This window comes from Sphaeramia orbicularis, chromosome 15 (genome assembly GCF_902148855.1).
Source record: "Sphaeramia orbicularis chromosome 15, fSphaOr1.1, whole genome shotgun sequence".
Classification (NCBI taxonomy): Eukaryota; Metazoa; Chordata; class Actinopteri; order Kurtiformes; family Apogonidae; genus Sphaeramia; species Sphaeramia orbicularis.
In genome coordinates, this window is record NC_043971.1 from 19,799,508 (window position 1) to 19,827,354 (window position 27,847).

A 27,847-nucleotide genomic window follows, 5' to 3' on the forward strand; every position below is an offset into this window, starting at 1 on the left:
ATCGAAGTTATAGGACGATCCAGACTCGTACAGATGCCAGGAAGACAGGAAGACGAACTCACCAAACATTGGATGATAGGGTCCTGAATCTTAAAGCGATTCATGGTGAAGATGATGATGATAAATCTTATTTTGAACATAAGTACGAATAAAATATTAAGGTGAACAAAAGGCAAAGCGTGAATGACAAATTTAAAAGGAACACCCCAGAATATTGAAGGCAATAAGTTAACCAACAAACAAAAGAAGAAAAAAAAAGTCACATAGTGTACCAACAGTTTCATTATGGCAGTGCAAAGAAATCATAGTTTTGAAGTTCATATTTCATATCGAATTTTTTGTCAGTTTGTGTAACTAATAGGTCTCAATGCTCAAAAAGAAATGCATTCTTTATATTACCGTTAGTTAATTAATGCCCCTTCATGAGAGTGAGTGATAATTAAGGTTATTTTATCTCATTAGAATAAATAAATAAATAACCATGTCTTGAGTTCGTCTATATTTTTGGACGCATTTTACCAACCCTCTTGTTTCATATGGATCAGTTTAAAAAAGTTATGTTATGTTATGTTTCAGTTGTTGGTTGGTTTTACTGATCTTTAAAATCCCACAGTGGGGAAATACAAACGTTTTACCTGTGATAGTAAAGTGACAAGTACAGTAATAAAATATGAGGCATATAAAAATAAAAATCCGAATCTAAAATAGTAACAAAAAATCTACACAAATAGCCTACAAACATTTGCATACCAAACAATTGCATATAATCAAGAGAGATAAATAGTTGTTTCGACTGTAAGTTATCCTTAGTTGCAAAATTGCGGGAAAAAAAGTGTATTTTGGCCGAAAAGACTAAAACATAAGCGTAACTGGAAGCACTCGGAGAGCGCAGACCTCCGCCAAGGCTGATCAGTGGCGCCCCCCGTGGGCCCCCCCACCCCCGATCACCACCAAAATTTAATCATTTCTTCCTTATCCCATTTCCAACAAACCCTGAAAATTCCATCCAAATCTGTCCATAACTTTTTGTGTTATGTTGCACACTAACGGACAGACAGACAAACAAACAAACAAACAAACAGACAAACAAACCCTGGCAAAAACATAACCTCCTTGGAGGAGGTAATTACACACACACCACTACAAATAAGTAGGTTGTTTTTTTCTTTCTTTTTTTTTTCACTTTCACTCAGACACCAGGTGGCGTTAAAGAGTATCTGAAGTCTACCTCCTGGAAAATACCAACGAAGAAGAGCACATGCGGAAGTAGTGTGCGATCCTTCCATAAATTCCCACAGTTGTATCCGTGTCTCCCTGTGTCGTGTCATGGCTTTCCTTTGCAGAAGTGCAGCTCAGCTCCTGAAGCCCAACAGAACAGCCCCGGCTCTCCTGTCCGCTGTCCGCCTCTACAGCTCAGGTGTGTGTTTCAGCCTTAAACCTTAAACCTGGTCCAGTCTGTGCAGATGTTTGAGACCTGGCCTTGCCACAATGTCAAGAGACCTGCGTCACTCAGCGCGCAACGCAGACTCTGCAAACCAAGTTAACTTTTAATAATTGTTTCACTGTAGTGTTATTAGCTACACGAAATGCATGAACGTACAGTCTAATTAAAGATAATATTACAATATATTGTGGACTTGCGAACCATTTCAGTGTTTATAGTCAATTTTTTCCTATATACCCTACTTACTCTGTTATTTACCTATTTAAATTAAATAACCTCAACCTGTCCAGGACTACAGGTGGAAATTAGCTTCAACTATAACCATATTTCCTTTTGACTGTGTCAGTAGGTCAATGTATTGTCTCGCTCTGTTCCTGTTCAAGTAAAATCATACCATACCATTTTTACAGCTAAAGTGTGATTTGTGAATAATGTAACACATAATGGTTATAGTCCAAAGACAGTTTGCGGACTTAATCCATAAATGTGCTTAAATTCTGACTTTCAGAACAATAGAACAGCTTTTTATGATGAACAACTGTGTAAGAGTTCACATCTGGAAAACCCCATTGTGTGTGTTGACTGTATTTGGTAGTAGATTGGTACAGTATATCTGCTTGCATTATTATTATTCAAAACCCTGCAGTAACATTTTTAAAAAGTATAAAATCTCAATATTCTGAATTTTTGGCTTTACAATCACTTAGCCTGAATAACATTTTTGACAGGTTCTAAACATGATTTGTAATTAAAAAAAAAAAAAAAAAAAATCAATTTGTGGCTCATTTCAAGCCTTTTAGAAATATTGAACTTAAAGCCTTTGATCATGCAATATTGGCATGTGTTAACTTCAGTATCAACACTAAAACCTGTAATAAGATGTGAAACAGGTCTTAAACTGTGTTTATGACTATAGAAAGTTTTCATTGTTCACTTGTTGAAACCTGTAGAAATGCTGTTCAAGATCTTGATGTGTTCAAAGTTTACAGTCTGAAATATTATTGTATTGTCAAAAAAGTCAATAATTCTGTGTAAATTCTTGTTGTGAGGTTGACCTTCTCCTAAAGGTTAGAACACAACCTGCTTTATGTTTAGTCTTAACCTTTGCTCTATAAAGTGTGTTAAGGGTCTCCAACATTTCTATGAGGCTCATTGGTAGTTCTTTATCCGTCCTTGAATGATTACCTACTAGCCTCTGTCTTGTGATGTAATGTTGATAAGTGGCTCAAGCCTGACCCATCACCTGGTTTAGGACTTGACTTCTATCTGTTAAATCACTGTCATGACAATAAAAAGCAGTGTAAATAAATGGATTCCTGACTTGGGACTTTTTTGTTTTCTTTTCACACAGGAGGTCAGTATGAGTATATTATTGTTGAAAAGCGAGGAGAGAATAAGAATGTGGGCTTCATTCAGTTGAATCGACCAAAGGCCCTCAATGCTCTGTGTGACGGCCTGATGAAGGAGGTGGGGTACGCCTTGGATGCATTTGAAGCCGATGGTGAAGTTGGAGCCATCGTTATCACTGGCAGCGACAGAGCCTTCGCTGGTAAGAATGATCTGTCTACCTTTGTGTTTGCATCTTCCTTACCTGATTTTATAGAAATGTAAGTTATTTACAGTTGCATATTAGCTGTACTCTTAACCACTGTGCATTTCAGCGGGAGCAGACATTAAAGAGATGCAGAATCGAACTTTCCAGGAGTGTTACGGGGGGAACTTCCTGGCTCACTGGAACAGAGTGTCCACAGTGAAGAAGCCTGTGATTGCAGCTGTGAATGGCTTTGCTGTGAGTCCCAGACTTGAACTCATTTAAAGAGTCCTCTGTCAAACGAAAACAAACATCTGGGTTTAATCCTGTACATTCAATAGGATTTTAATCTGAATCAGCATAAATCTCCAAGCATAAAAGTGGCTCTACAACAAGCCTTAGAAAAGAACTCTTTCTTCTTGTGGTATTTGTGCTCATACTGTATATTTTACGGTTTCAGTTGGGTGGAGGATGTGAACTGGCCATGATGTGTGATATCATCTTTGCTGGAGAGAAGGCACAGTTTGGCCAACCAGAAATCCTGTTGGGCACCATTCCTGGTAAATATCCTTTGTATCTACTTTCTTTCCTGCTTAATGTTCATTTCCTTATACTGTATACTAATATTGTCTATACTAAACATACTAGATTCTTGTTGATGGAAGCATCTGTTGTTGTAAATCTGTATGCTTTCAGGGGCGGGTGGCACCCAGCGTCTGACTCGTGCAGTGGGCAAATCTCTCGCTATGGAGATGGTACTGACAGGAGATCGGATCAATGCACAAGACGCCAAGCAGTCAGGTAAGAGATGATTACAAAAAAAGATGTGTTTGATTTATTACCAGTATACACTGGAAGACTCTGAAAAAAACCTGTAAAGGACTAAAGTGTGACTCTGGGACTGGGAATCTTACAGGGTCATTGATGACAAGACTGCAACTACATTCTTTATGAGTTATGTTTGCGTTTTAGTTCTTGTTTCTTGAGTAAGTTTATCATCTTAACAGGATTTACTGAATAGAATTATCTTCATGCCTTATTTGCATATGGTTTGGACTCCACAGAAGAAAGTCAAGAATGCTAGATATGTATTGATTAAAACAAAGTTGAGTAAATTACTTTCTGTTTGTTATCATCTGCACCATTATCACTTCACTGCAGACAAACACCAAACTGGATTCTGTTTCTGTTTTATTGTTGAAATCAAACTCCTGCAGTCAAGTTTACTTCCTATTTGGTGTTGCAGATAGTGCATCTATTGGTTGTTGACATAGGTCGTGATTGTATGATAGAACCAAGGCACAAACCAAACAAAAGACTGACTGATGACAGAGTTTTATGACCACCTCACATCAAATGAGCTAAATGACATGAAACAGACACTTGTGGTTATATTCAACAATGGAAATTTGTCTTTAAATTTGAAATTACTTGAAAAGTTGCTTTAGGTATGCCTGGCTTTAGGTGTTAAGAAATGAAATAAATTGGTATTCAGTAGGCCTGTGTGATAGGACAATGGAATAAAACCTTCTCATTTCATATTATGACCTTTCATTTATTCATTTGTCATCATTCGGAGGATGCTTTCATATCTGAGGCATAGATTTAGTACAAAATGGGAAGTGAACATTTTAGGCAAACTCCTGAACTCAAGAATAATGTCAAATAGTACAGAACAGCACTTTTTATTTGAGACTGTTTTTGTAAAATGTATCATTTGCTATCTTTTATTTTATAAGTAATGCTTAATTTACATTTTAATCCAAATAAAATACAAAAAAAAAATCAAATAAGTAAGCACCTGTTGTGAAGTATGTAATTAAACATAAAGGCATTTCCATGCAGTAATTTGATTAAAATGATTTAAATAATTGTTCATACCAGAACATGTGACTGTTATTTTTGTGTTTTCTCAGGTTTGGTGAGTAAAGTTTTTCCTGTGGACCAGCTGGTGTCTGAAGCTGTTAAATGTGGAGAGAAAATAGCAGCTAATTCCAAGTTGGTTTCTGCTATGGCTAAAGAGGCTGTTAATGCAGGTATGTTGGATTTCTGTGTTCAAATACTGAAACCTGAGTCGACTTTTTATTGAATGACTGTATCTGACTTGTTCTGCTGTATGCAATTGCAGCTTTTGAACTGACTTTGGCTGAGGGCAATCGTTTGGAGAAGCGGTTATTCCACGCCACATTCGCCACGGTGAGTCTGAGAGATTAATGAAACCGGGTAAAAGAGTGTAAGTCTGCCTTTTACTGGCGATCTTAACCGGTGTCCGTTTGTGTTTTCTGTTTAGGATGATCGTAAAGAAGGCATGACTGCATTTGTGGAGAAGAGAAAAGCCAGTTTCCAAGACAAGTAAAATAAAGCACATCCAGATTTCAGCCGAGAACACAAGGTCCCTGATATCACTGGGTCATTTCCTTATCTGCAATAAGCTGAGTGATTCTAAATCCTGATTGTAGTCGAACATACAGGCTTTTTGAAGCTAAATTTGATGCCAGTGTCTCATCATAGCGAAGCCCTGTCTGTTTAGATGCAGCATCCAAATCCAATGCAGCCTGGGTGCAGGAGTGTGAATAACGTTGCTGACTGTGAAGCCAGCGTGAGAACTTAAGGAATCAGTCCTGATGACGTGTACTGACTTTGCCTTTTCATTTTCACTGTCAAACCTCTGCCTGCATTTTGTAGGCAACTTTTTTCCCCTGTGTACGTTTTACAAATAAAGCTCTATAGTAGTTTTGAATGAGTAGAGGAAACGTCTGTTGATTAAAGAATATGTGTTTGCTGTACTGGTTTAACACACACATGCTGCTGGTTTTTGATCCTCACACATATTTCAAGTATTTGGATGGTTTTATATCACTTGTGATAATGTTTTCAGATCTATATGTAACTATAATTTTAGTTGATTTGTAAAATGATCTTCATAAATGCTGTTGGTTACCACTTGTGTTTCCTAAGTATTTTTCATTCAGTTACTGTGAGTTTACATAGTTTATACTTCCACTCCATCCACCTTTTTCTGCAGTGAAGGTCACATATCTTTAAATGTGTTAATTTTTGAATGTTCGATAACCTGAGATGAAGATTTCATTAAGATTTCATCCTTCAATAAACACTAAATATAAAAAAAAACTTGGATTACATGGAAAATGCATTGTTATAAAGCTGAGAAAAGGGCTGTCATTACTTGAGCTGATGAAAAGTTGACTTTTTAGACATACATTATATATGACCAAAAGTATTGGGACACACTGAATTACACATTCAATTAAATAGGGAGCTGGATGTAAAAATAATGACGAGTATCATAAATTTCTATCGCAATAAATGTTAATTGTGTTTACACAATCTAAAACGCTTTCATTATGCTTCAGACTTTACTGTGGTATTCTAGCTGAACACTTACATGCAGTGTTTTTGTAGACCAGTCCTGTGGGAAACAATGAGCCACTACAAAAATATGCACTATTCTCAATTTTAGTGAAATTTGAAGAAAAAAAGCCAAAATTTATTTAATTCATTAAACTGAAAAGAGTATTGATTTTACATTTATCATGATAATTTTGGATAATTAATATTTTTTTTCATAATCAGTTCAAGTCATGGGAATGGGATGTCCTACACATTGTAGGTGTGATGTGTCCCATTATTGTCCCATCATGGTCATCACAGAATGAGTGTTGAAAATGCCCCCCAGTTTACACGGACTCCTGGCTGATTTTGAATATTACATATGCAAAACTAAGCTAATAGACTCTCTCAGATGTGATATGATTGTCAAACTATATTAAGAACTTTTTTTTTTTTTACAGAGAATTAATGTTAAAAAAAAATCCCTTTGAATTTGTTTTTGTTTGTACGTTCAGATTGTTATAAGCTCATGTGGCCTTGTTGATTGTATGTTTGTTCTTTGTTAACTGTATTCTTTGAAATAAAGTTTTTAGATTGTTAAAAAAAAAACAAAAAAACTTGAAGAGCAGTGACCTGGGTTGGGGTAAATTGTTGCATAGCAAATATATATATATATATATGTAAAAAAAAAAGAAAAAAAAAAAAACACAAATATGACCCTAGTAAAGATGGGAAAACATGAAAAATAAATAATAATAATAATAATAATAATAATAATAATAATAATAATAATAATAATAATAATAATAATAATAATAAAAGGTAATCACAAAATGTAAAAGGAAAACACTGTCAGGGACCATTTACCAGCACAAAGACTACTATTACTACAAAATACTATTACTATTACTGTTACTACTGCTATTTCATAATTTAGTACATTTTACTGACAATACTCCAATCAGTTTTACTTAAGGCTTTTAACGCAGAACTTTTACTTTAATCAGTCACCGTTAAATGATGAGCAGTTCTGTAATCGGCCACTAGATGGGGTTGCTCTTCTATAACATGAAGTCAGACCCTGGCCGTTGAAATAAATTTGACCTGTTGCACTAAAACGCACCACCTCCTGCGCAGAACAGCTCTTTTATTCGCCGTAAGTAAGAAACAGGGGTTTATTCGCTGTAAGTAACAGGGGGCTTTGTGGACGAGAAAACAAAAACATAGACATTAAAGGATTGGGTAAAATTCATAAGGTTTATGAAAATTATTCTGTGTTATGGTCAGAGACGAGCTCAGTCGTGAGGACGTATTTTATGTGATAAATTAAGAGTATGTTGTGATTTTAAGTACTGGAGGATTCTGTTGGGTTTCTGTAAATTGGCTTAGAGTCTGGTTTTGACCAACTCTGTATGTAAAGTGTCATGAGATAACTTTTGTGTTGATGTGGCGCTATTTAAATTAAATTTGATTTTGATTTGATTAGAGGTTGCCAGAATTATTATTTTTTTAATCAATGAAACTGATCTTAATTGTAGTATATTATGATAAACTTTGTGCAGAATTTCAGACAAAACGCAAAACTGTGCATTAAAACTACCCGCTGTATCTGTAGAAGCCTCGCAGACTGGTCTCACATTGTGCGCATCCACTATTGGCCACTGGCTAAAATATTCGGACACAAAACCATAATTTGGACTTCAAAGAAAACACCAGAACAAATTTGGTTAGTGTGCGCTTTCTCTTTCCGCTCCAATCATCTCAAGGCACCTTTTTTTCTGTGATCTTCACACGGCGGCGCCCCATATCTTCACAAGGCCATGGCCTAATTGATTTTAATTTTCATTCAATATTCCCCTGGATCTTCCTTTCTTGTCAGCCCCCTGGAACAAAACTTTAAAAAGGAGGAGGAAAAAAACGGTCTCCTCACTCCACAGGGAAGAACAAAAGTCTGCAGTGAGAGCCCAAAAAGAAGCTCCTCTTTGAGGCTACCGAAAGGTCAAAATAATAAATGTAGACTCAATTGAGGCTCTCCACACAGACAAAAGGGGCAAAACGTTACATTTTGGCAGCGCAGACCCTCATAGCGTGATAAACTCATTTAAAGACGCTGAAATAAAGAGGCAGCAGCATGTGTCCAGAGAGAGAGAAAGGGGCTTTCAGTCCGGCAGACAGGCCTGGCTCCTGCGGGGCCTTTTCTCTGCCCAGCAGCAGCCGTCCTCCACAAAGATCACTCCCATATCCATGAAGCACTGCCTCTGAGCCCCTGACTCAGATGGAACAGACCCTCACACTCAGCTACACAACTAACCATGCTTCAAATGTTCTATTATTTTATTATTATGTTATGTTATGTTATGTTATGTTATGTTATGTTATGTTATGTTATGTTATGTTATGTTATGTTATGTAACATGTTAGTATGTTTGGATCTCTGTTTTCTTACAGTTGCACACCTTAAAGCAATTAAATGAATGAATGAATAAATAAATATACATACATTTTTTTTTATTTATCAAAAGAAAAATATAGCACCTACATAGACGGTCTGTGGCATACTTTAGGTCATTTGTATAATTCATAATATATTTCAAAAGTGGACAGCATTTTCAGTGATATACATATTGTTGCACATTGTACACCATGGACAAAGATCCAGGACTGTAAACATACAACTAAACGCTGTAATTTTGTATCGTTTTGAGGTACTTGTGGCCGTCTTTACTTTGCAAAAATCTGTAGACACCAACATCTACCCTCTGGACTTATGAATATAAATCTTTATAACCTGACATAAACATTGTAATATGTGCATATGTAAATGCCAAAAAGTGTTTTTCCAGGCTTAAATGTCAATAGAAACAATTAACTGTTACAATTTTCTAAACGTTTCATAAATAAAGTGATCCTTTTCGAATATGTTTTTCTTTTCTTTTTAAAATAGTTTTCCTTGTTGTGTTGGTTTTAAATGTTGATATTCAAAACAACAAAGTACATATATACTTAGAACATATGGCCTACATATACATATTTCATACATGGAAATTCATTACATTGGCATTTTCAAGTACTTTTTGAGTGGTGTGATTTTAACTAGTGGGAGAGGTTGTATTTCTTTTTAACCTTAAATATCATTAAAACTGGTCTCCATTGCAATTTAACCATAAAATATTCTTTTTCTATTTTCTGCAACATCATGCTTGCACACTACTGTATTTATCACATTTAATTTCTAACTTCCCAAGGTAACCACTAGCTAATTTCTAGTTACTTTACAGCTCCATATTATAGATAAAATAAAGATAAAATATATATTCTGAAGTGTTGTCACAGATTCAGCTACAGTGACTGGCAGTAATTAAAATCAGTTCCACTATTAAAAGGAGGAGAATTGATGATAAACATATCAACTGAACCATCGTTTTAATCAAGTAATAAACAGACAAATGACAAAATAAAGAGATAATTATCCAGGACAATAATGTCCACATACATTCACCATAGTCGAACACTTCATGCTGATTTTTCCTTCAATTTGTCAGCAGATTGTATATGATTTTTTTTTGTATTCTACATATATTTTGATGCTAATATTTTTGTGCTTTTCCATATGAAAGATTTATAAGTAGGTTTTAAAGCATTTTAAACTGTTGAAATGAAAAGATCTGAGTTCCTTTTACCACTGAACCTTGGTAATGTTTGCTAATGAAAACAAAAGCTATAACATGGAGTCTATAACATGCTATGTCTCCTATGCATTATTACCAACAGCTGCCCTATAGACTGTAAAGTCAGTGTACATGCCCAGAAGCCAAAGCGAAGCTGTGACTTGACTTTTAAAGCATTTTTATTCAGATCTGTTGCTTTCTAACCAGGACTTGTGGTCATGGAAAGCATTCCTCAGCATTTTTTTTTTTTGCTATCCAGCTGAGAGTTTCTCTGGCCCAGATGAAACACATGAGTGCAGTGGTTTTCATCTGACAAATATTTTCATTATCTCACATTTTTGGCACAAGTGACAAAGTGACTATAGTTACTGCTCTCTGTTTTTAATTAGACTATACCCACCTTGGTGCGCCAGAAAATGGAGACCAAAGTCTTATTGAGGTCTGTTGAATTGCACAGTATATAACTAATGTACCACCATGTAATTTGGAAAACTCTTACTAAGCGGATTGACAAAGGCGACCAAAACAAAATCAATATATTTGTCTTATTAGCTAAATTAGACAGGCCATGTAAAATTTTGTGGTGCACAAATACCCCTTTAACCTTCATCAACATATTTAATACTCGACTGTTGATTTATTTCAACTAAAAATATTATTAGTCATTCAATTAGTGTTATTTGGGGGGGGGGGGATCTGATTAATATTATTTATTTAGAATGTTAGACTTTTTGTGTAAAATATCCTATAAACATATGTCTCTGAAAGAACATCTGGAGGCTTAGGTGTCTAATGGCTTTGGTTGTTTTTATTTTACTAAAAACTATGCGTTGTTTGCCTAAAGTTGGAACAGCTTATATTATTACAATATGTAGAAAATAGAAGGGATAGAGAACATGCAGACAGCACATAATTGCAGCTATGTAAATAATAAACAATTCCCACTTTCAATTGTATACTTCCAGGAAAAACTGTATATTTGGACCAGTATGTTACTTTATTGTGTCTCTCTTTAGAGATAAATCATGTTTTTCAGTCCCTGATGCTCAGGTGATGTGCAGAAACATTATGGGGGGCACTCGTTTGTTTTATTGGAAGGAAACCCCTGTATACATCTGGTGTCTGTGGGTATATAAATCTTTGTCACAATCTACACAAAATATTTGAATTATTTTGAAGATCAATTATTAATGGAAATGGTTAGCTGTAGGTGTATAGCCTATCCTGTGTAAAGTTAATTTTATTATTATTATTATTATTATTATTATTATTATTATTATTATTATTATTATTATTATTATTATTATTATACTTTAAAATGATTCCCATATTTTTAAGACGACTACTGGTGGAAGCCAATCATATTAAAGATTCTTTATCACGTGACAGTCAAACCGGAAGAAAAACGTAAGACGGCAGTTTGGGGGTGTAAAGTTGATATTTACGTCGACTCCGTTCATAATATAGTATTATTATACGGTGTTTTTGAGAGTCCAGAGTTTATCCAAAAGGTGTTATGTTTTTGTAATGAGATTATTTGTCGTGTCTCGCGGAGCTGAACGAAGGCGGAAGTAAACAGAGGTAGTTCATCTCTGTTTGCTTTAATACTCTCCAGTTCTCCCGGTGTCAGGATGGTCGTGCTGAAAGGAATCCCCTCTGTCTTATCTCCAGAACTGCTGTATGCTCTTGCCAAAATGGGACATGGGGATGAACTGGGTATGGTGTTTAATTACGTAGATGTAGGTTGATATGTGTGGTATTATTAATAGTTAAGCAGGAGGATACAAGTTCAACGCCAATCAGGGTAAAGAGCAGCTGATCTCATAAGATCATTAACCTGAACAAACAGAACGAGTGAAAATGTTTTTCCCTGACTTATTCTCTCTTTTCTTTTATTTCAGTGCTTGCAGATGCTAATTTTCCATCATCTTCTGTTTGTGCCTGTGGTCCAAAAGAGATAAGAGCTGATGGTATTTTAATTTGTGTGTCTGCAAACAACAGCACTGAGACTGTCGCAGAGATTTATTGATAAAGTTAATGTTCAGGTCTTCTGATGTTTCAGGTTTAAGAATCCCACAGCTTTTGGGGGCCATTCTGAAGCTGATGCCCTTGGACACATATGTCCCCTCACCGGTAAAGTACACACATAAACGTGCTTGGTGATTTTGATGGCATTTTCCTGTAGACCAGAGCTTTTCAACTTCGAGGTCGCCTGAAATTTCTTGTAATTGATAAAAACAAACAAACAAACAAACAAAAAAAACCCCCTCATTAATAAAAAATGTATGGTGACGTGACAGAGACAGTCACAATCCATAAAAGACAAGCTGTGAAGCTGAAACTGAAGCACTGTGCTGTTCTGTTTATCTTTCAAATGTTCATTGTGGTCGGTTTCAGATGCTGCAGCTCTTTCATAATTCATAGTTTGAGTTCTTGTTTGTTCAGTATTAATTGTCAACCTTGTAAATACAAGCTGGACTGCCTGTACATATCCTGACCAAGGAAAATAAAATTCTCTCTTTGTGCAGTAATCTACACCTGGCTTTTCTGCCTCTGTCCATAATAATATACATTATGTAGCCTAAATGTCCTTTAAAATTAACCTTTATTTGAAACATAGTATAGCAAACTATTACATGATCAAAAACAAATTAATTTGAGCAAAAAAATAGTCTCTGTTTTGAATGTCTGGGGTCGCCAGAAATTTGTGATGTTAAAATGGGGTTACAAGACAAAAAATGTCAGAAACCACTGCTATAGACTGTTCATTTAGATGAGTTACTTTGTTAAGCCACGCTGTTGTTTCCACAGGCTGCAGTGATGGATCTGGTAGACAGTGACAAACAAAAAGGTTTAGCTGTTCCTGTGTGGGACACCTATTCACAGCTCCTGAAACAGGCTGGGTCTCAGGTAAAACAAATTCTCAATGTGTAGAATTTAAAGAAAATAAGTGCATCAAATAGCCTAACTGTACAAAAAAGTTGACTGTGTTGATGAGAGTTTGTTCTCTTATTTTCCACCTGTGTGTCTTATTTCATAGAGTCCACTCGAGAAGGTGGAGCGGTTTGCTTTCTATGAAAGAGCTAAGAAGGCCTTTGCTGTTGTAGCAACAGGGTAGGTATTATATTTTCATTTACTTGATTGTTTTTTTGTGCAGAAATTGACACAGGAGAATACGTTACATTTTGAAGAGAAGTAGGCAGTTACATAAAGACAAAACTTACTCATGAAGGTTTTTGTTGGTAATCAGACATCCACATCAAGTCAAAAATGTCTTCTTGTTTTCTGTCACTTTTATTTTTCAGTAGCTGTAAGATTTTTTTGATTTACTTCATTTATTTGCTGAACAAAATGAATATGAGATGTGTTTTGCTTGTTTGTTTTTTTACAACAATCATGGGATGGATCAGTTAAACTTTAATGATTTTGCTTCATGTTGTTAACAGTATATTGGTACAAATTCCTGTTTAAGCCTAATTAATAACCTATCTTCACAAGCTTAGCTGATAAGGTAAATGTCGCTTTGTTTTGTTTTCTCTGCTCTGAACAGTGAAACAGCCTTGTATGGAAATCTGATCCTCAAGAAAGGGGTCATTCCTGCTGAGTTGCTGCAGTGATACACACAAAACAATTAACATAATCTCAGAAAATGATCTCTTTATGGTCACACTACAGAACATTCATTGCCGTATGAGATTAATGGCATTCATGATGGTGTAAATGAAGTGATTATTAAGGTAAATTGATTTCTGTTGTTTATTTATAATAAATATTATAAATGTCATCTGATTTGTGTCAAGAAATCAGAAATGTTTTTTTATTATTATTTAATTAACTTTTGTATTTCAGACATTTCAATAAATAAAACACTTGTACTCAGATAAGAGTGTGTTAAAGTGTCATTACAATCATATTTCACAGAGGCACCATGTAAAGATTGAGATGTTCTTACATTCTTATTGTGGTGTGAGTTTTGTTTTTTTGTCAAGTCAAATCACACTTACAAATACATGGCACAAATTGGATTTAAATGAGCTGTTGCAAAATAATCAGTTGTGATAGAAATCATCCATATCGGTCTCTGGCTCAGTGTACTGCCTCTGAGATGGCCATTCGACAGGATAAGCAGCTCTGGAGTCACGCTGATATGGGATGATGAGGTCTGCGTGGTAGACCTCATCCATGTCCTCCTCTGGCTGCAGGTGAACTCTGTCCTGACTTTCTTCCCCAACCACTTCTCTCGGTTCCATTATGTGCACAAGCTCCTGCAGGTCAGGGTGATACAGGTCGTCATCATCCTTCTCTGGTTCAGAGTGTACAGGTTGGACCTCTGCGTCAGCTTTGTATTCAGACACTAATGGAGCCAGATACACATCCAGCTCCTCTTTGGCTTTGTGGTAGACATCATCCCAGTCCTGCTCAGGTTCCTCAGAGGCCACCTTGTAGAAAACGGGATGGTCGATGTCATCTCTATCTTCCTCTGGTTTTTGATCGTATTTGACAACTTCCTTCCACCCATCTGACTGCATGTCAGCATCACGGAGGCCCTCCAGGATTCGAGCTTTAAGGAGATCTGCCATAGAAGGATGGTACAGCTCATCCGAGTCTTCTTCAGCCTTGTCTGCATTGCCTGCCATACTCTTCCAGATCTTCATCCAAGGGTCAATGTCATAGTCAGTCTTGTCTGTGTCCTCTGGAGGCTCCACTTCCACGCCCCAGGACACCCTTCCTTTTTCATCTATGGACCTGAAATAAGTATATGTAATCTCAGTCAGTATCTTCCATGAACAAGGTGAGTTACATTAGCATTTACTGTAAGAGAATGACAACTTACACAACTGTTTCTTGGACTGCTTCATCTGGAAGTTTGTTCTGAGAAAGAAGCATAAATATTCCACAGCTGTTAGGAAAAATACAAATATATTTAGTGTTTTATATGTTATAGGAATAATTCATAATGTGATCTTTGTTGTAGTTTGTACACAGTAAAATACTGTCTAAAACAGAAGGATTATGCACATACCCACGGTTCATATGGCTTTGCTGTGATGCCAAATATCAGTGAGAAAACCACGATTGAAGAAATCCTAAAAGTAAAGCGTTTGAAAACATTTCTTTAGGTGTTAAGACCCAATATGCTTTAGACATTTCTAAACAAGTTTCCTGTCTAAACATAACTGGGAATGAAAACCTATGTAACAGCCATCATTTTCAGTGTCACAAGACATTTGAGGAGGTATGCTACATGTGTAGTTATAAGGAAAGAGAAAACTTCTTACCTGAACATGTTCAATCTGTGCTGTCAGCTTATGTTTTAGATCTGAACAAGAAATGCCCCTTCACTTCACCTGCTCTGGAAACAAGGGACCAAAGTTCCAGCAATAAAACAATAACAGAACATTTTCTCGACCTTTGTATTCTCTGAATACAAATACGCCAACTCTGTAATTAACAGCCTCATATCTTTTCTGTGTTGTGCATAACAAAATGGCTCATCATTTAAAAAGTAAACTTGCCTTTAGCAACATTTTATTAACATGACAGCATCTCGGCGCCAGTGGCTGCATTCACATTCCTCATTGTGTCATAGCGTCTAAAAGGATTCACTGTGCTGTATGGAGTGTAACTAGTCACATTTAGATTAGTATCTCTGTCAGTGTTTTCTTTTGATAGTGAAGAAGTGATACAGACCAATGAAAAGAAAGAGATTTTTTTATTAGTCATTACACTGTTTTAACTAACCAGAGTATTAAAGCTGATGTTAAGGTAGTGTATCATAATGTATCATGCAGTATCAGTGTCTCCAATCTGTTTATTTGTTTAGTGCAATATTACTTGATCAATAAAATATAATGCCTATCATAAATTAAAAAAAAAAAGATCTTAATACTTATGTTAGAGCTATAAACCAGCTGACTTCTTCTATTACTGAAGGAGCTGTGAACTTGCTATGGGAGACCAACAGAACTAAGATACACCTGATCAGGTATTTACTTCACCATCTCCAACATGACATCCAGGATGAAACACAGGGCCACTGAGGGTCTGCGGTCTGATCAACAGCCCATAATAACCTGTTACTGCCATAAAACAGGGAGCCTAACCCTTATATTGAAACCAATCCAAACACTTAAAAACAAAATACACTTAAAAATATATATATTGAAGCAACCAATCACCATAACTAATGTATATCATATATAAGTTCTCAATGCATTTAAAAGTAAATTATCTTGTCCTATTTGTGTCACTCCTCTCTATAGAAGCTTTTCATGCCTCCTGGAAACTTAGTGCTCCGGCAGCCGTCTGACTTTTATTTTATTACCTTAACTGCCAAAAGCCACATTCAAACACCCAAAAAAATCAGTTAAATACTTAACCAAACCATAAAAACCGAACCAACCAAAGTGAAGTGCATTTTATTTCCTTGCAGAACTGGCCTGAGTTACAGAGAGGCATCCAACACACCATAAAAATTAAAATACAAGATTGCCATTTAGCAGGATGTGGATCTGGCAGTGATCAACAAATATCTTGTTACTTCACCTTGACATTTTCCATTTTAAAGAAAATTGCACCTTTATGTAATATGATTAACTACAGACACATGATGATGGTGGTTTTGAAAGAAACTGATATAACAGATATAGCAACTTTACGGACAAATGATAAATACAGTTACTATGGGGCACCATCACTTGATATTAGTTAATGCTGGTTTATTGTATACTAACTGATCATTTATGGAGTGACTGTAGGCCAATCGTCTGGAAAAACTCTACAGTATATGGAATATGGACAAAAATATTGGGACACTTTGAATTCAGGTGATTCATTGTAAACACGGGGCAGAAATAAAAAAAACAGTAATGATAAAATGTTTGAGATTAAAATCATTGCAATAAATGTTTTTAATTCATCTTTGGGTTACTTCTGTTTACCTTGATATCCATCCTCAAAAACCTTTATTATTTTTACCAGGCATCAATCAATATTGGCTGATGTTGGCCAAAACTGTATGGACACATAAAATGTTTTTCACAAGTGGCAGATATTTGTATGTCAGTTATGTTAAAGGTGGTTTGAATGAGTATACATTAAATAATAAAGCGATAAACTTTAAAATGGAGTCATTTTTATATTTATACTGAAGATTTGGTAAATGGGGGATAAATTCACAAAACAAAATAATAAAAAAAAAACCATAAAGTAATATCAGTGATCAGCCAAGAATTTTGCAATCGGTATTTTTGTCTGTTCTAAATCATGTTTGTTTGTTTTTTGTATGAAGACTGACCCCAAACCATGTTCTGAATAGTGGATAGGAACAGTTACCATCAGACTAAAGATACAATGCTCCATGACTATTCCATTATCATAGGGGGCCCTGTGTATAAATGTATTTTGTTGAGGGCTGGGTCATGGATCAGTCATGTTACCACACAGAAACACTGCTCAAGTTGAAGCTTTGAACTATTATTTTTACTGGACCCATCTCATTTGGAGGCCGACCCCCCTCCTGAGTGGCTGATGAGCTACAGCTTCAATCATTTAAAACAACAAATTACCCTTCACATACACATACACTATAGCAGGACAGATTGGAGGCAGATGATCAGCCTATGATTTTAATGCCAGGAACACCAGTAAAGCAACTGTGAGTGAGTCAGCTTTAATCTGAGTCTATGCAAAGATCCAATCACGTGCAGAACTCACTGTTTGAGAATAAAGACGTTTCTTGTTTGAAGTATGGAAATGACTAAATTAAAAGTGACATTATGGAGGACTTTTGTGATTTGTGGCCAAGAAACATTTAGCTGCAGCAGAATTTGAAACAACTCACTGTAAATACACAGCCATAAACACATTTAAACCAATCAATACAACATATACACCCTTTAGAAATGGCAGTGTAGTGTTTCAGTGCTCCCTACTGCAAAAACACAGATTCCTGCTCCCTCAGAAGGCATTGTGAGAACCTTTCAGTTCATTCAGAGGACAACATACAACAGGAGAAGTGTTATTAAGTCAACATAATGTCTTATACCACAACAGGTCTTAGTACATGACACACGTGTACAGTAATACATGGAACAGACCAATGCATCACACTCTTCAGGTGGTGTTCATGGGATGGCTCCACTGCGTCTACTGTTATCTGCCCCTTCTATCAGATCCATATGTGTCAGGGGTCCAGTCTTACCCCTCGACTGGTCCAAAAGCCCGGTGTGTAATGACTCCTAACCACAAAGACCCTCTAAGCAAAGACAGTCTGTGAAATATCAGCAAATGGCTACTGTTTGTGTTTCTCAAAAATGCGCACCATTGGTATGTAACTGAGTACTTTTATTTGTAAATATTTTTACACATGATATTACAGATTTAGTAAAACACCATCCTCCACCAGTGGAAATACACTCTATTCAGACTATTTAATTCAGGACAGGGAATTGTCTCAGTCGCTGGAAAAGAGTAAACTTCCTTTAACTAAGTGCAATGGAGTGAACTATATGTACAATATAACAAATAAGGAAGAGTATATGTGCAATACAGATACAGATACAGATTAACCTTATTGATCCCCATGGGGAAATTCACTTAGCATAATTTACATTAATATATACGCTCAGTATTTGTATACTCAATATACATGGTAACAATGGCTGAAAATGATTGTTATGATGTGCAGGTTAGATACTTAACGGAACAAAATGTGCCAAATGGAGATTAACAGAAGGTGTGTACATATGTGAATTGTAAAGTGCAGTATATGCATGTGGAATGTCTGGTGGTTTACAATGTACAGAGCAGCCTGTGCTATTCAATTCTTCATGGAGGCAGATGAGAAGAACAATATTACTTGGCTTATCCACAGGTAGTTGAAAGAAATTAATGCAGGTCAGCACAGTCATAATCACAAAACTACAAGTTGTTTCTATATTTCAGTTTTGGTGTAGATTAAATAAATGTAATGTAACATAAAGGGGAAATGCTGGTAGGTTATCTTTGCCATGATTAGTGAAATCCAGGCTATCTGACTGTCTGAGAGGGCTAAGTTTTTACTTTTTAATAGACTTTCAACACCTTAATCGTTGATCAACATTAGTGCTTAATTTCTTTTTCAACAAACATTCTATGTACAACATGTTTTTATTTTGCAGTATAGTTACTGTGAATGTTTCTCCAGTCATTGGTGCTTCATTTTAGATTATTTTTATAGAATAAATATTGCACCTTTGTAAATTTGTCGATATTGCACACATATATAAGTTTGACCAAAGGGAATTACTTTTAAATCATGTCATACTGAGTTCACATGGACAAAAAAATAATTTGAAACAGGAACCATTTGCAACTATGAAATCACTGAGATTTCATTTTCTGGCCCGACACAGAGGATATTTAGTGGACAGATATGCAAATTGTATCTTTTCAACTCCTGACAAAGAATCAAATAAGCCTGTTTCTTACAATACTGAACAAAGATGCTTTTCTTAAAGATGAGGAAAAAGCAGTAATAGATTTATACTGGTGTAAAACACAGACACTGGCTGCCAAACACTGAGGTCTGGAAAGGTGAATCATTACAGAAATGCTCAGTCCGTCTCCCAGAAACCACAGCCGTGGGACAGGACATCCCACTGCTCTGAGCTTTGAAAATGACGTTTGAAGGATAAAGTGTGCCGAAGCCTCGACCAGTTTGAGCCTTCGTCCAACACCAGCAGCAGCAGCAGCAGCTCTACCGCCACTACAGCTTTAATATGAAAGCCAGATAGAGGCCCAGCAGCTACAGTACAGATTAACCACAGGACTCCACATCCCTGAACTGCTGATGGACCTGCAGACTTTCAGTGAAAATGAAAGGTGTTTCAACTACTCCTTTTAAAGTTATTTTAAATCATATAGAAATAAGGCTATGAAGTGTCAGAAAGTTTAACCCAAAAGAATAATTAACAAAACAGGAAAAACAGTCATGTTAGCCTCATAGCATAATCGCCTAGGTCAAATTTTATAGTTTTCAGAAAAAAAGAAGAAACACATTTAAACAAACATGTAAGAGCTTTTTATTTATACTGTAATAGTAAGTTTGACCAACAAATACACAATTGCATAACAAATATAAGTAACTTAAGTCAAATATGAATAATATACTTAGCCAAAATATGACTTAAGCAATTATGCCATGGGTGTCATTAGGACCTGAAAACATCCAGGGCTTAAAAAATAAATTTGCAAAGGGGGGGGGGGGGGGTGGGGGGTCATGAGCACAGATGTACGGCTGCAGTGATAAAGGGAACATGTATTTACTCATGCTTTTAAAAAAAAAAAAAAAAAAAAAAAACATAACAAAAACCGTGTGCTCAGAGATCCGGGGCTACTGCCAAAACATCCAGGGCTTAAGACCCAGATGCCCAGGTCTAACAATGCCCATGAATTATGCTATGAGGCTAACGGGGTCAATTCTTATAATACAGGGGCAGAATAAATTAATATGAGTGGGGAATTTTATAATTCTCACATATATTCTATACATTCATAGATGTTTTCCAAACGTACTCTTTTCACCATGTTATTTTGGTGCCATTGTATAGGATCACAGAAAACCAATGATTATGGTAAAAACCTACTTAAACTAAAAACAGTATCTTAAAAACAAACACAACAGAAGGTGAAATTTTTCCACCGCAGCTTCTTTTCTTAAATAAATTGGCAGCAGGTGATGCAGAATAATCACATCTCTATATGTGGGATAGGGTTAGGTACAGGCTGTGCCCTGACACTTCTAGAAGCTATTAGAGGTTTAGTTTGGTCTGCCAAGAGCAAATATGTTTTCCTCTTCCCGTCACACTGCATTCTTCTGCTTGTATCCTGCTTTTGGAAAGGCATGTGCATGTGTGTGCTGGTGCAACGTGTGAGCGCGCAATGTGTCATGAGAATGACAAGCCTTTTAGAAAATGCAAGGGCAACAATAAAGGCTGTAACGAATGGGAGTTGTCAGCAAGTAATGACTGCAGCCAATAAACTGTGAATCACACACACTCGCACACACAAAATGCAAAGTGTAGAGAAGCCAAGAATAAATTGCCTGTCTGTAACTATTTAAGTGCAGCATTAAGTCATGATTTATACCCGTAATTCTGGGATAGAGAACATGCTCCAAATGTTGCAGCTTGCAGCAATTTATGAGGGAAGCCACCAAAATGAATATTTGACTACATTCCCATTTTAAAATTAATGACCCTGCCTTTAATTTGCTTATTTTTTCTGTTACACAGTTGCTACATGAGGTGTATGAGAGCACAAGTATGAGTGTTGTTAATGGTGCTACTTACTTACATGCTCAATGTTTAATCAGATAGTGTAGATTAATATGTCATTTACCCATGACAAAGCACCCTCTACAAACTCAAATGGGAGGATCTGATGTCCTGGCCTCATGCCCTTAATCCGATAACAGCTTATTACTGCTAAGACCAGAGTCATCATGTTTCTACTTGACTTAAAGTGGCATCTTTATCAAGACTTGGTAAAGAAACAAATAGAAAACAGAACATTTAAAAAGCGACAATCAGCTGGAGACATCAGACTCCACTTTAAACCTCTGCACATGCTGTTTGAAATGTAATAAGGTACATATTGTAGCCTGAGATGAAAACAGAAATGTCACTCCTCCACACTAAAACAATCATCAGCACCACAAGCTTATCATGACTGTCATTACTATCAGTAAATCCCATAAAAGGTCGTGCCGGAGCTCAAGGCTGTATTTGAGGCTAACCGCCTCTCTGTCTTTACTCACAGTCTTCCGTCATATCCCCCACACTCACAACATTTAGGAAAGCTAGGGTTTTCTAAATAACTAAAATTAACTCAATGATCTACAATTAACATAACGATGCTTCACCAACACCCATTAAACACACATTAGACATCTCAGTGTGGAGTTTAACCGCATGAATTACAGGGCTGGGGGAAGGACCTCCATGGAAGAGTGGAGGAGAACATGAAATGTTGTGACGATGGTCTGGTGAACACAGGAGCTGTCAGACTTATGAAGCAGCCACAGAAACAATTAGTGAGCCATCTGCTCAACAGTTGCTTACACTGTAACTATAGACACTTCATTAATGTATTTCAGGGATTTGGTCCAGAGAAACAAGTCTTTATCAAACATTTTCTCAATAAGCGTGAGATTAAGGGGGTAAAATGAGGAGAGTGATGAGCCAGTCAGTCTGGGGCCTGGAGCCACCTGACTATCTGGCTCCACAGGTATTGCCTCAGATGGTTTTCCAGCAACAATAGTCCTGATGACAGAGGAGCAAAGATGGACTAGGAGCTGCAGAGCTGCACAAGAGACATAGAAACAGGAACGTTCCTCAATCTGTTATGTAACTAATGAATTAGTACAGAGGAGGCTCTTTGTCTGGTCAGGAGGAGTCACAGAGGAATATGATTGACCTTTGTGTCCAGATGATCATAAAAAGATGATCTGAGCATCTGTGTGAAAGATTCACATGTTAGAAAGCATCCATTCCTGTCCTTTAGGATAATGGTAGAGGAAGCATAAATAACATTGTCACATGAAAAAGTATTGTATCACAGGCTTAAAATGATCATATTTAGGGCAAAATTATCAACCACAAGACCTAACCAAGACATTTTCATCAGATAAATATAATACTATCCCTTAATTTGTTGTATTCATAAAAAAAATTACCCCATATTTATGATTGGTAAAGAGGATTTCAGTTAATTACAGCTGTGCAACAAACATGACTAGTGTCTTGTGATGATCATCACATGAGAGGAGTTGCATTTAAGAACAATCCTGATTGTGAAAATGAATTAAAATGAGATCAACACAGATTATAACTGCAAATACTAAGTCCACAAAGTGATCAAATTATTGTGCATGTGGAATTACTGATTGTACTTTATGCAGAGGATAAAACTACTGTATACAAATATGATGACAACACTGGAAATACTGCACTACAAGTAAAGTTCTACATTCAAAGCCCTACTTAAAGAGGTTTTATATAGTATTGATATTACAAACTCTCAACAGCGGTGGTATGTCATGTACCAAATAGTTAACGGTATGTATCCACTTATTCTTATGATACCATAGATTTTTTGTCTTTAAGAAAAACTCATAACTGATTACTTTGACAGTCGGTCAGAATAACACTGTGACTTATAATCTTTATGTGCTTCATCCGCTGATAGTTTACATTATTGCTCAGTTTGATTAGCTCTTTGTTTAGACAGAAAACAGCCACAGTAAAACCACAAATCATCTCTGTTTACTTTCAATAATATATTTTGTTATTATCTAATACATAAATTCATACAGTCACGGAAAAATTATTAGACCATCAAAAGTCAAGTCAAAAACAATGGTTATGCAATAAATACTTACTCCTGTGTGTATCATGTGACTAAAACAGACAGAAGAGAAAACATGGAATGCCTAAAAGCACTGTTTTTAGCAGTACAGTGCCATAGCTATTGATGTAAGAACTGAAGTGATTTTGGTTATTATCAAGAAAACCAAGGAAAATTACTAGGTATCAGCTCTTAAATTAAACTCTTATGAGCTGTTTTTGTTGTTATCATTATATTTGTCCAAACAAATGTACCTTTAGTTGTACCAGGCATTAAAATGAACAAGAAATAGAAGAAAACAAGGATGGTCTAATAATTTGATTTGAATAATCTGTAGGTATTTATTCTAAAGACTTTATAAATGATCATTTTAGATCAATTTTAATATTCAAAAGAAGAAATACTACACATAGCCCCTTTTGGTGCTTACGTACCATCAGCAAAATGCTCTTAACGTATGAAAAGTAGTAGTAATTATACAGCAAAAAATAGTCCTTGTCAGTGTTTTATTATTATTTGATTAATTTTATTGCTGAATCAGTGTGTATGATGCATTTTACCAATGTAGACGTTTTAGGTTGAGCTCATTTGAACTACTTTCTATACTGTTTACAGTTTAATCTACAGCAATGCATCATGTTGTATAAGATAATCATGCGTTTGTATCTCTAAAAAGTCAACTTTTCATGGGCTCAGAAAGAAAGGTTTGTGACAGTGTATATTCCAGGTAATCCAAGAGGGATTTATAGCCTAAGAAGGAGGAGAAATTGGAACTCAAGCAATAAAGAAACACATAAACATCCAAACCCAACATATTTAGAGTTGATTTTGACATTTGTAATTAGTATAAGTAGCATAAAATGGAAATATAAGAAAGAGCAGCTCATACTGTTCTTATGTTCATTATTTATGTAAAAATGTTTCATTACATTTCACCACTGGCAGCTGTTTTAATTATAATCTAAAACCAGTGGATACTAATCAGAAAACATGAATATTGAGAAATTAGAATTTATAAATAGAATACTAAAATAGAAATAAGAATAATCAAGTAAAATGGCAACACCTTGAGTAGAAGTTTTCAAACATAAACCCAAGATTGAAAGGGAAAGCTAAGGCCCATTTTTAGCATCACATTCAGGTGGTTCTCCTCCCTCTCTCACACAAACATACTTTACACTATTATCCTCCCTCAATCACACCCCTCATAAAGTCAGTAAACATGTGGGAGCTGTTAAAGTATGTTTAATGGCTATTTACTGTGTTTTGTACGCTTCTCATTAAATACATTTTCCACTCTGGAGGAACTAATGTTTTGGAAAACTCTTAAATGAAAGACGCTATCATGCCAACACTTGGCACATGTGGGTCATTAATTAAGAGATTCGCCTCCCACAGGATAAAAGGAGAACTACAGAGACCTGACAAATGATACTGTTTTTTTCTGCATAGTTTTAGCTTTTTTCCCCCTCATTTAAACTTTATTGATTTAATGTTTTAGGATACAGACTATTTTATAATGCATATACCTAAATGGGCTCTTAAATACTTTGACAAAGGTGGTACATAACACAAATTCAACTCAACACAGCAATATAAACAGAACAACACAATACATAACGCACAAACTACAAATATCTGCATTAGTGAGCTTTCTTTAACCCTTTAATACCCAGAACTATTTTTTAAATGGATTTGTTCTGTAAATTTAACCTTTCCTAAATAATTTATCTCCATTTATTGTGATATAACCCTCTGCATTTTGCTTTTTTCAGGCAATAATTAATTTAGTTACCATATAGGTGTTCATAAAAGCTCAGAAAATACAAATATTAATAAATCAAAACAGAGAAAAGTGAAGAAAAGTGACTTTTTCAGCCAAATATATCATTAACTGAACATTAAACAACTATCTACAACCGTTGTCATTTATCAAACCATGGTGAATCAATGTTGCAGAAGATGACGGTGTTTCCACATTTACTATGGAGCCTCTGAATGTTCAAATAGGTCATATCTGATGATGATGAAAAGCTGAAAAACTGTATTTTATCTGAATTATTTATATGTACGGATAGAATTAGTGGTTCAGAAGTTAGAAACATATTAGATCAGCAGATGATTTAGGCTGAGTGTAGCTGTTTAGATCTTTGAGGGTTAAAAAGTGCCTCAGTTTTGGGGTTTTTTGTTTTTTTTTTTTTTTTTTTTGTTTTCAGCGTTTGCTGATAAAGAGGTCTACATAAAGCTTTTTTCTGACATCTGAGGACACTGATGGGTTATACCAGCAGAGAAGTGAGCCTTGAGGGTGGAGTACATCAAACAAGAAAAAAGAAACAACTTCAGTGTCCTGTCCCTCATTTCCTCCCCCTCCTCCTGCTCCTGCGGTCCCTGAATGCCTCCTCACTGGGGTCCACCACAGCCCTGGTTGCCAGCTGGAGTACCCCTAACCTTTAACCTCTGATCCCCACTAACACAGAATACATCACAGGGCCTTCAGCTCAATGGACTCAGTGGGAAGCACTTTCTGTGAAACGCTGACGACAGCCAGGAGCAACACTGAGTACAGGTGTTATAAATGTTCTGCATTGACTTCACGGCTGCTGTTTGTTGATTTGAACAAAGCAACTGCATCCAAAGGGTCACATAAAACCTTAGTGAATTTCTGTCAGGGTGTATTTTGAGTTTGCGTGTGATGATCCCATCTGTCCTGATGCTCCTGGGTTAAAGAGAGGCTCCTGCTGTTCCTTGATGGAAAGCTGCCTGCTACAGAGAGATCCGGTTACAAGAGCACCAAGCTTTCATCCTTATTAAAGAAACATGTGGCCACTCAGCACAGTAATATTGGTGGATGAAACATTTGCTGCTCTCCGTTTCATTTTTTTCCCCCACTCAGTACAGATAAGGAGGTTACATGGAAATGAATGGTTGACAAAATATCTTTGGTTCTCATCTTTTTCAGGTTTGTCCAGTTTTGAGATGAAGAAATAAAAACTTCAGCCCTTGAGAATATATGACAATTCAAAGCTCAATAGTTGTATGACTGGATGCATGACTTTTGTCTCCTTTTTGTGCATCTCCACATTTCAGTTGCATAAAATACCAGTGCTTTCTTTCTTGCATAACACATTCATTAGTTACAAAGAAAATCAAAACAGCTAATTCGACAAAAATGCCAGGAGTTGTTTCATTTGTAGGCCTGTCATTATGGCTGATATCTTGAAAATACAGCACAAGCCATAAGTTATTTGTGGAAGGGGAAGAAAAAAAAATGTTTTTGTCTCTTCTTTCGATCCGGATTATCACCCAGGAAACAAAACTGGCAAATGTGACTGGAATGATACAGAATTTAACTTCCATTCATTCTATAAATCCATTAACAGCAGGTTATCAAACACATATTGTGTTGTTGGACCAATGTTATTGTTGCTCATAGCCAAATTTGAATTCTTTGAAGATGGTCTATGTCCAAAAGTCCACACTTATAAAGAACAGAAGCTTGTTTTCTTTTTATATTTCTACATAAGGCATATATACATAAAATATAATGTGAATATTGTGAATTTCATCGCAAACTATGATCCAGATCAGATTTGATTATAGACTCAACATTGTTGTTACATTAAAGAACTGAACATACATACCACATATACTATAAAGGGGTATATTTTAAAACAGTACAAATATTGGTCATAAAATCCCACACTCTCATTCTAAAATACTTCCCTGTTGCCCTTTTGTTATTCAACAGTCTGTATGCTTTTCACAGTGCAACCACAGTGACAAATTATAATCGGATTTGAGGAATCCTGTTACATGTAATTCATAAACTGTACCAAATGTAAGAGCCCATATTGATGCCAGACTGCAAAGCCGCTCATTGCACATCACTCATTGCCACGTAAACTTTCCTCCGAACTGTCATAGGATGTGAGTCAGACCTCTGAACCCACTCCACTCACAGACTGTGATTGGACGATGACTGTCCCAATATCTGCGTCCACCATGCAGCCGCTGTGCTTCCTGACCTCCACTCAGCAGACCCTGTTTTGTTCCCACGCTGTGCCCTGTGGAACGTCTGGCTCCAACCTTTTCAAACCATAATTACATACCTGCAGAATGTAGACAACCGAGAGACACAGCACAGTATGAAAGGGAAGGGTCAGCGTCAGTGTTATTTGATAACCTGTTGCCATCGCCTTATTATTTCAGAGCAGTAAAAATGTTTTTTGTTGTCATTGACAGCTATCTGGATGTACTTCTTATTGGTAATTTGCCAAACAAAACTTAAACGACAGTAATGTTTATTATTTTCTTTGTGCTTCTGAGTTCCCATCTGTTGCTGCATCATACTAATCCCCTTTACAAGATTTTGGACATGTTTATATAATGTGAATTGAAATTAGAGACACTTTTCAGTCCTATAGTACAAAAAAGAAGAAAGAAACAGTAGAATAAACACAAGCA

The 27,847-nt window shown here is 36.1% G+C and overlaps 3 protein-coding genes across 3 annotated transcripts; 2 read left to right on the forward strand and 1 right to left on the reverse strand.

Annotated features, from left to right (window-relative positions):
- Positions 1 to 1,255: 1,255 nt before the first annotated feature.
- echs1 (enoyl CoA hydratase, short chain, 1, mitochondrial) lies at positions 1,256 to 6,095 on the forward strand. Its single transcript, XM_030155546.1, has 8 exons — positions 1,256 to 1,417; positions 2,796 to 2,993; positions 3,106 to 3,233; positions 3,436 to 3,535; positions 3,672 to 3,776; positions 4,892 to 5,011; positions 5,104 to 5,171; positions 5,266 to 6,095. Exons 1-8 carry the CDS (start codon positions 1,327 to 1,329, stop codon positions 5,329 to 5,331), a joined length of 876 nt encoding a protein of 291 aa, XP_030011406.1. The 5' UTR covers positions 1,256 to 1,326; the 3' UTR covers positions 5,332 to 6,095.
- A 5,285-nt stretch (positions 6,096 to 11,380) lies between these two features.
- On the forward strand, positions 11,381 to 13,778 carry fuom (fucose mutarotase). The gene is made up of 6 exons (XM_030155553.1): positions 11,381 to 11,710; positions 11,896 to 11,964; positions 12,057 to 12,127; positions 12,806 to 12,904; positions 13,035 to 13,108; positions 13,545 to 13,778. Exons 1-6 carry the CDS (start codon positions 11,626 to 11,628, stop codon positions 13,609 to 13,611), a joined length of 465 nt encoding a protein of 154 aa, XP_030011413.1. The 5' UTR covers positions 11,381 to 11,625; the 3' UTR covers positions 13,612 to 13,778.
- Positions 13,779 to 13,820: 42 nt separating this feature from the next.
- On the reverse strand, positions 13,821 to 15,281 carry LOC115434598 (uncharacterized). The gene is made up of 4 exons (XM_030156635.1): positions 15,274 to 15,281; positions 15,018 to 15,108; positions 14,829 to 14,866; positions 13,821 to 14,740 (listed from the first exon to the last, which is right to left on the reverse strand). Exons 1-4 carry the CDS (start codon positions 15,279 to 15,281, stop codon positions 14,044 to 14,046), a joined length of 834 nt encoding a protein of 277 aa, XP_030012495.1. The 3' UTR covers positions 13,821 to 14,043.
- Between the last annotated feature and the right edge of the window lie 12,566 nt (positions 15,282 to 27,847).

What these genes read in the sequence shown, in the direction of transcription:
- echs1 (XM_030155546.1), top strand. Translation starts at nt 1,327, where the DNA reads ATGGCTTTCCTTTGCAGAAGTGCAGCTCAGCTCCTGAAGCCCAACAGA. An exon ending in TGTCCGCCTCTACAGCTCAG is followed by an intron (nt 1,418 to 2,795) that starts GTGTGTGTTTCA and finishes CTTTTCACACAG; the next exon opens with GAGGTCAGTATGAGTATATT. An exon ending in CAGCGACAGAGCCTTCGCTG is followed by an intron (nt 2,994 to 3,105) that starts GTAAGAATGATC and finishes TGTGCATTTCAG; the next exon opens with CGGGAGCAGACATTAAAGAG.
- fuom (XM_030155553.1), top strand. Translation starts at nt 11,626, where the DNA reads ATGGTCGTGCTGAAAGGAATCCCCTCTGTCTTATCTCCAGAACTGCTG. An exon ending in GGGACATGGGGATGAACTGG is followed by an intron (nt 11,711 to 11,895) that starts GTATGGTGTTTA and finishes CTTTTATTTCAG; the next exon opens with TGCTTGCAGATGCTAATTTT. An exon ending in TGAAACAGGCTGGGTCTCAG is followed by an intron (nt 12,905 to 13,034) that starts GTAAAACAAATT and finishes CTTATTTCATAG; the next exon opens with AGTCCACTCGAGAAGGTGGA.
- LOC115434598 (XM_030156635.1), bottom strand. An exon ending in CAAAGCCATATGAACCGTGG is followed by an intron (nt 14,867 to 15,017) that starts GTATGTGCATAA and finishes CTTCTTTCTCAG; the next exon opens with AACAAACTTCCAGATGAAGC. An exon ending in GCAGTCCAAGAAACAGTTGT is followed by an intron (nt 14,741 to 14,828) that starts GTAAGTTGTCAT and finishes TACTTATTTCAG; the next exon opens with GTCCATAGATGAAAAAGGAA.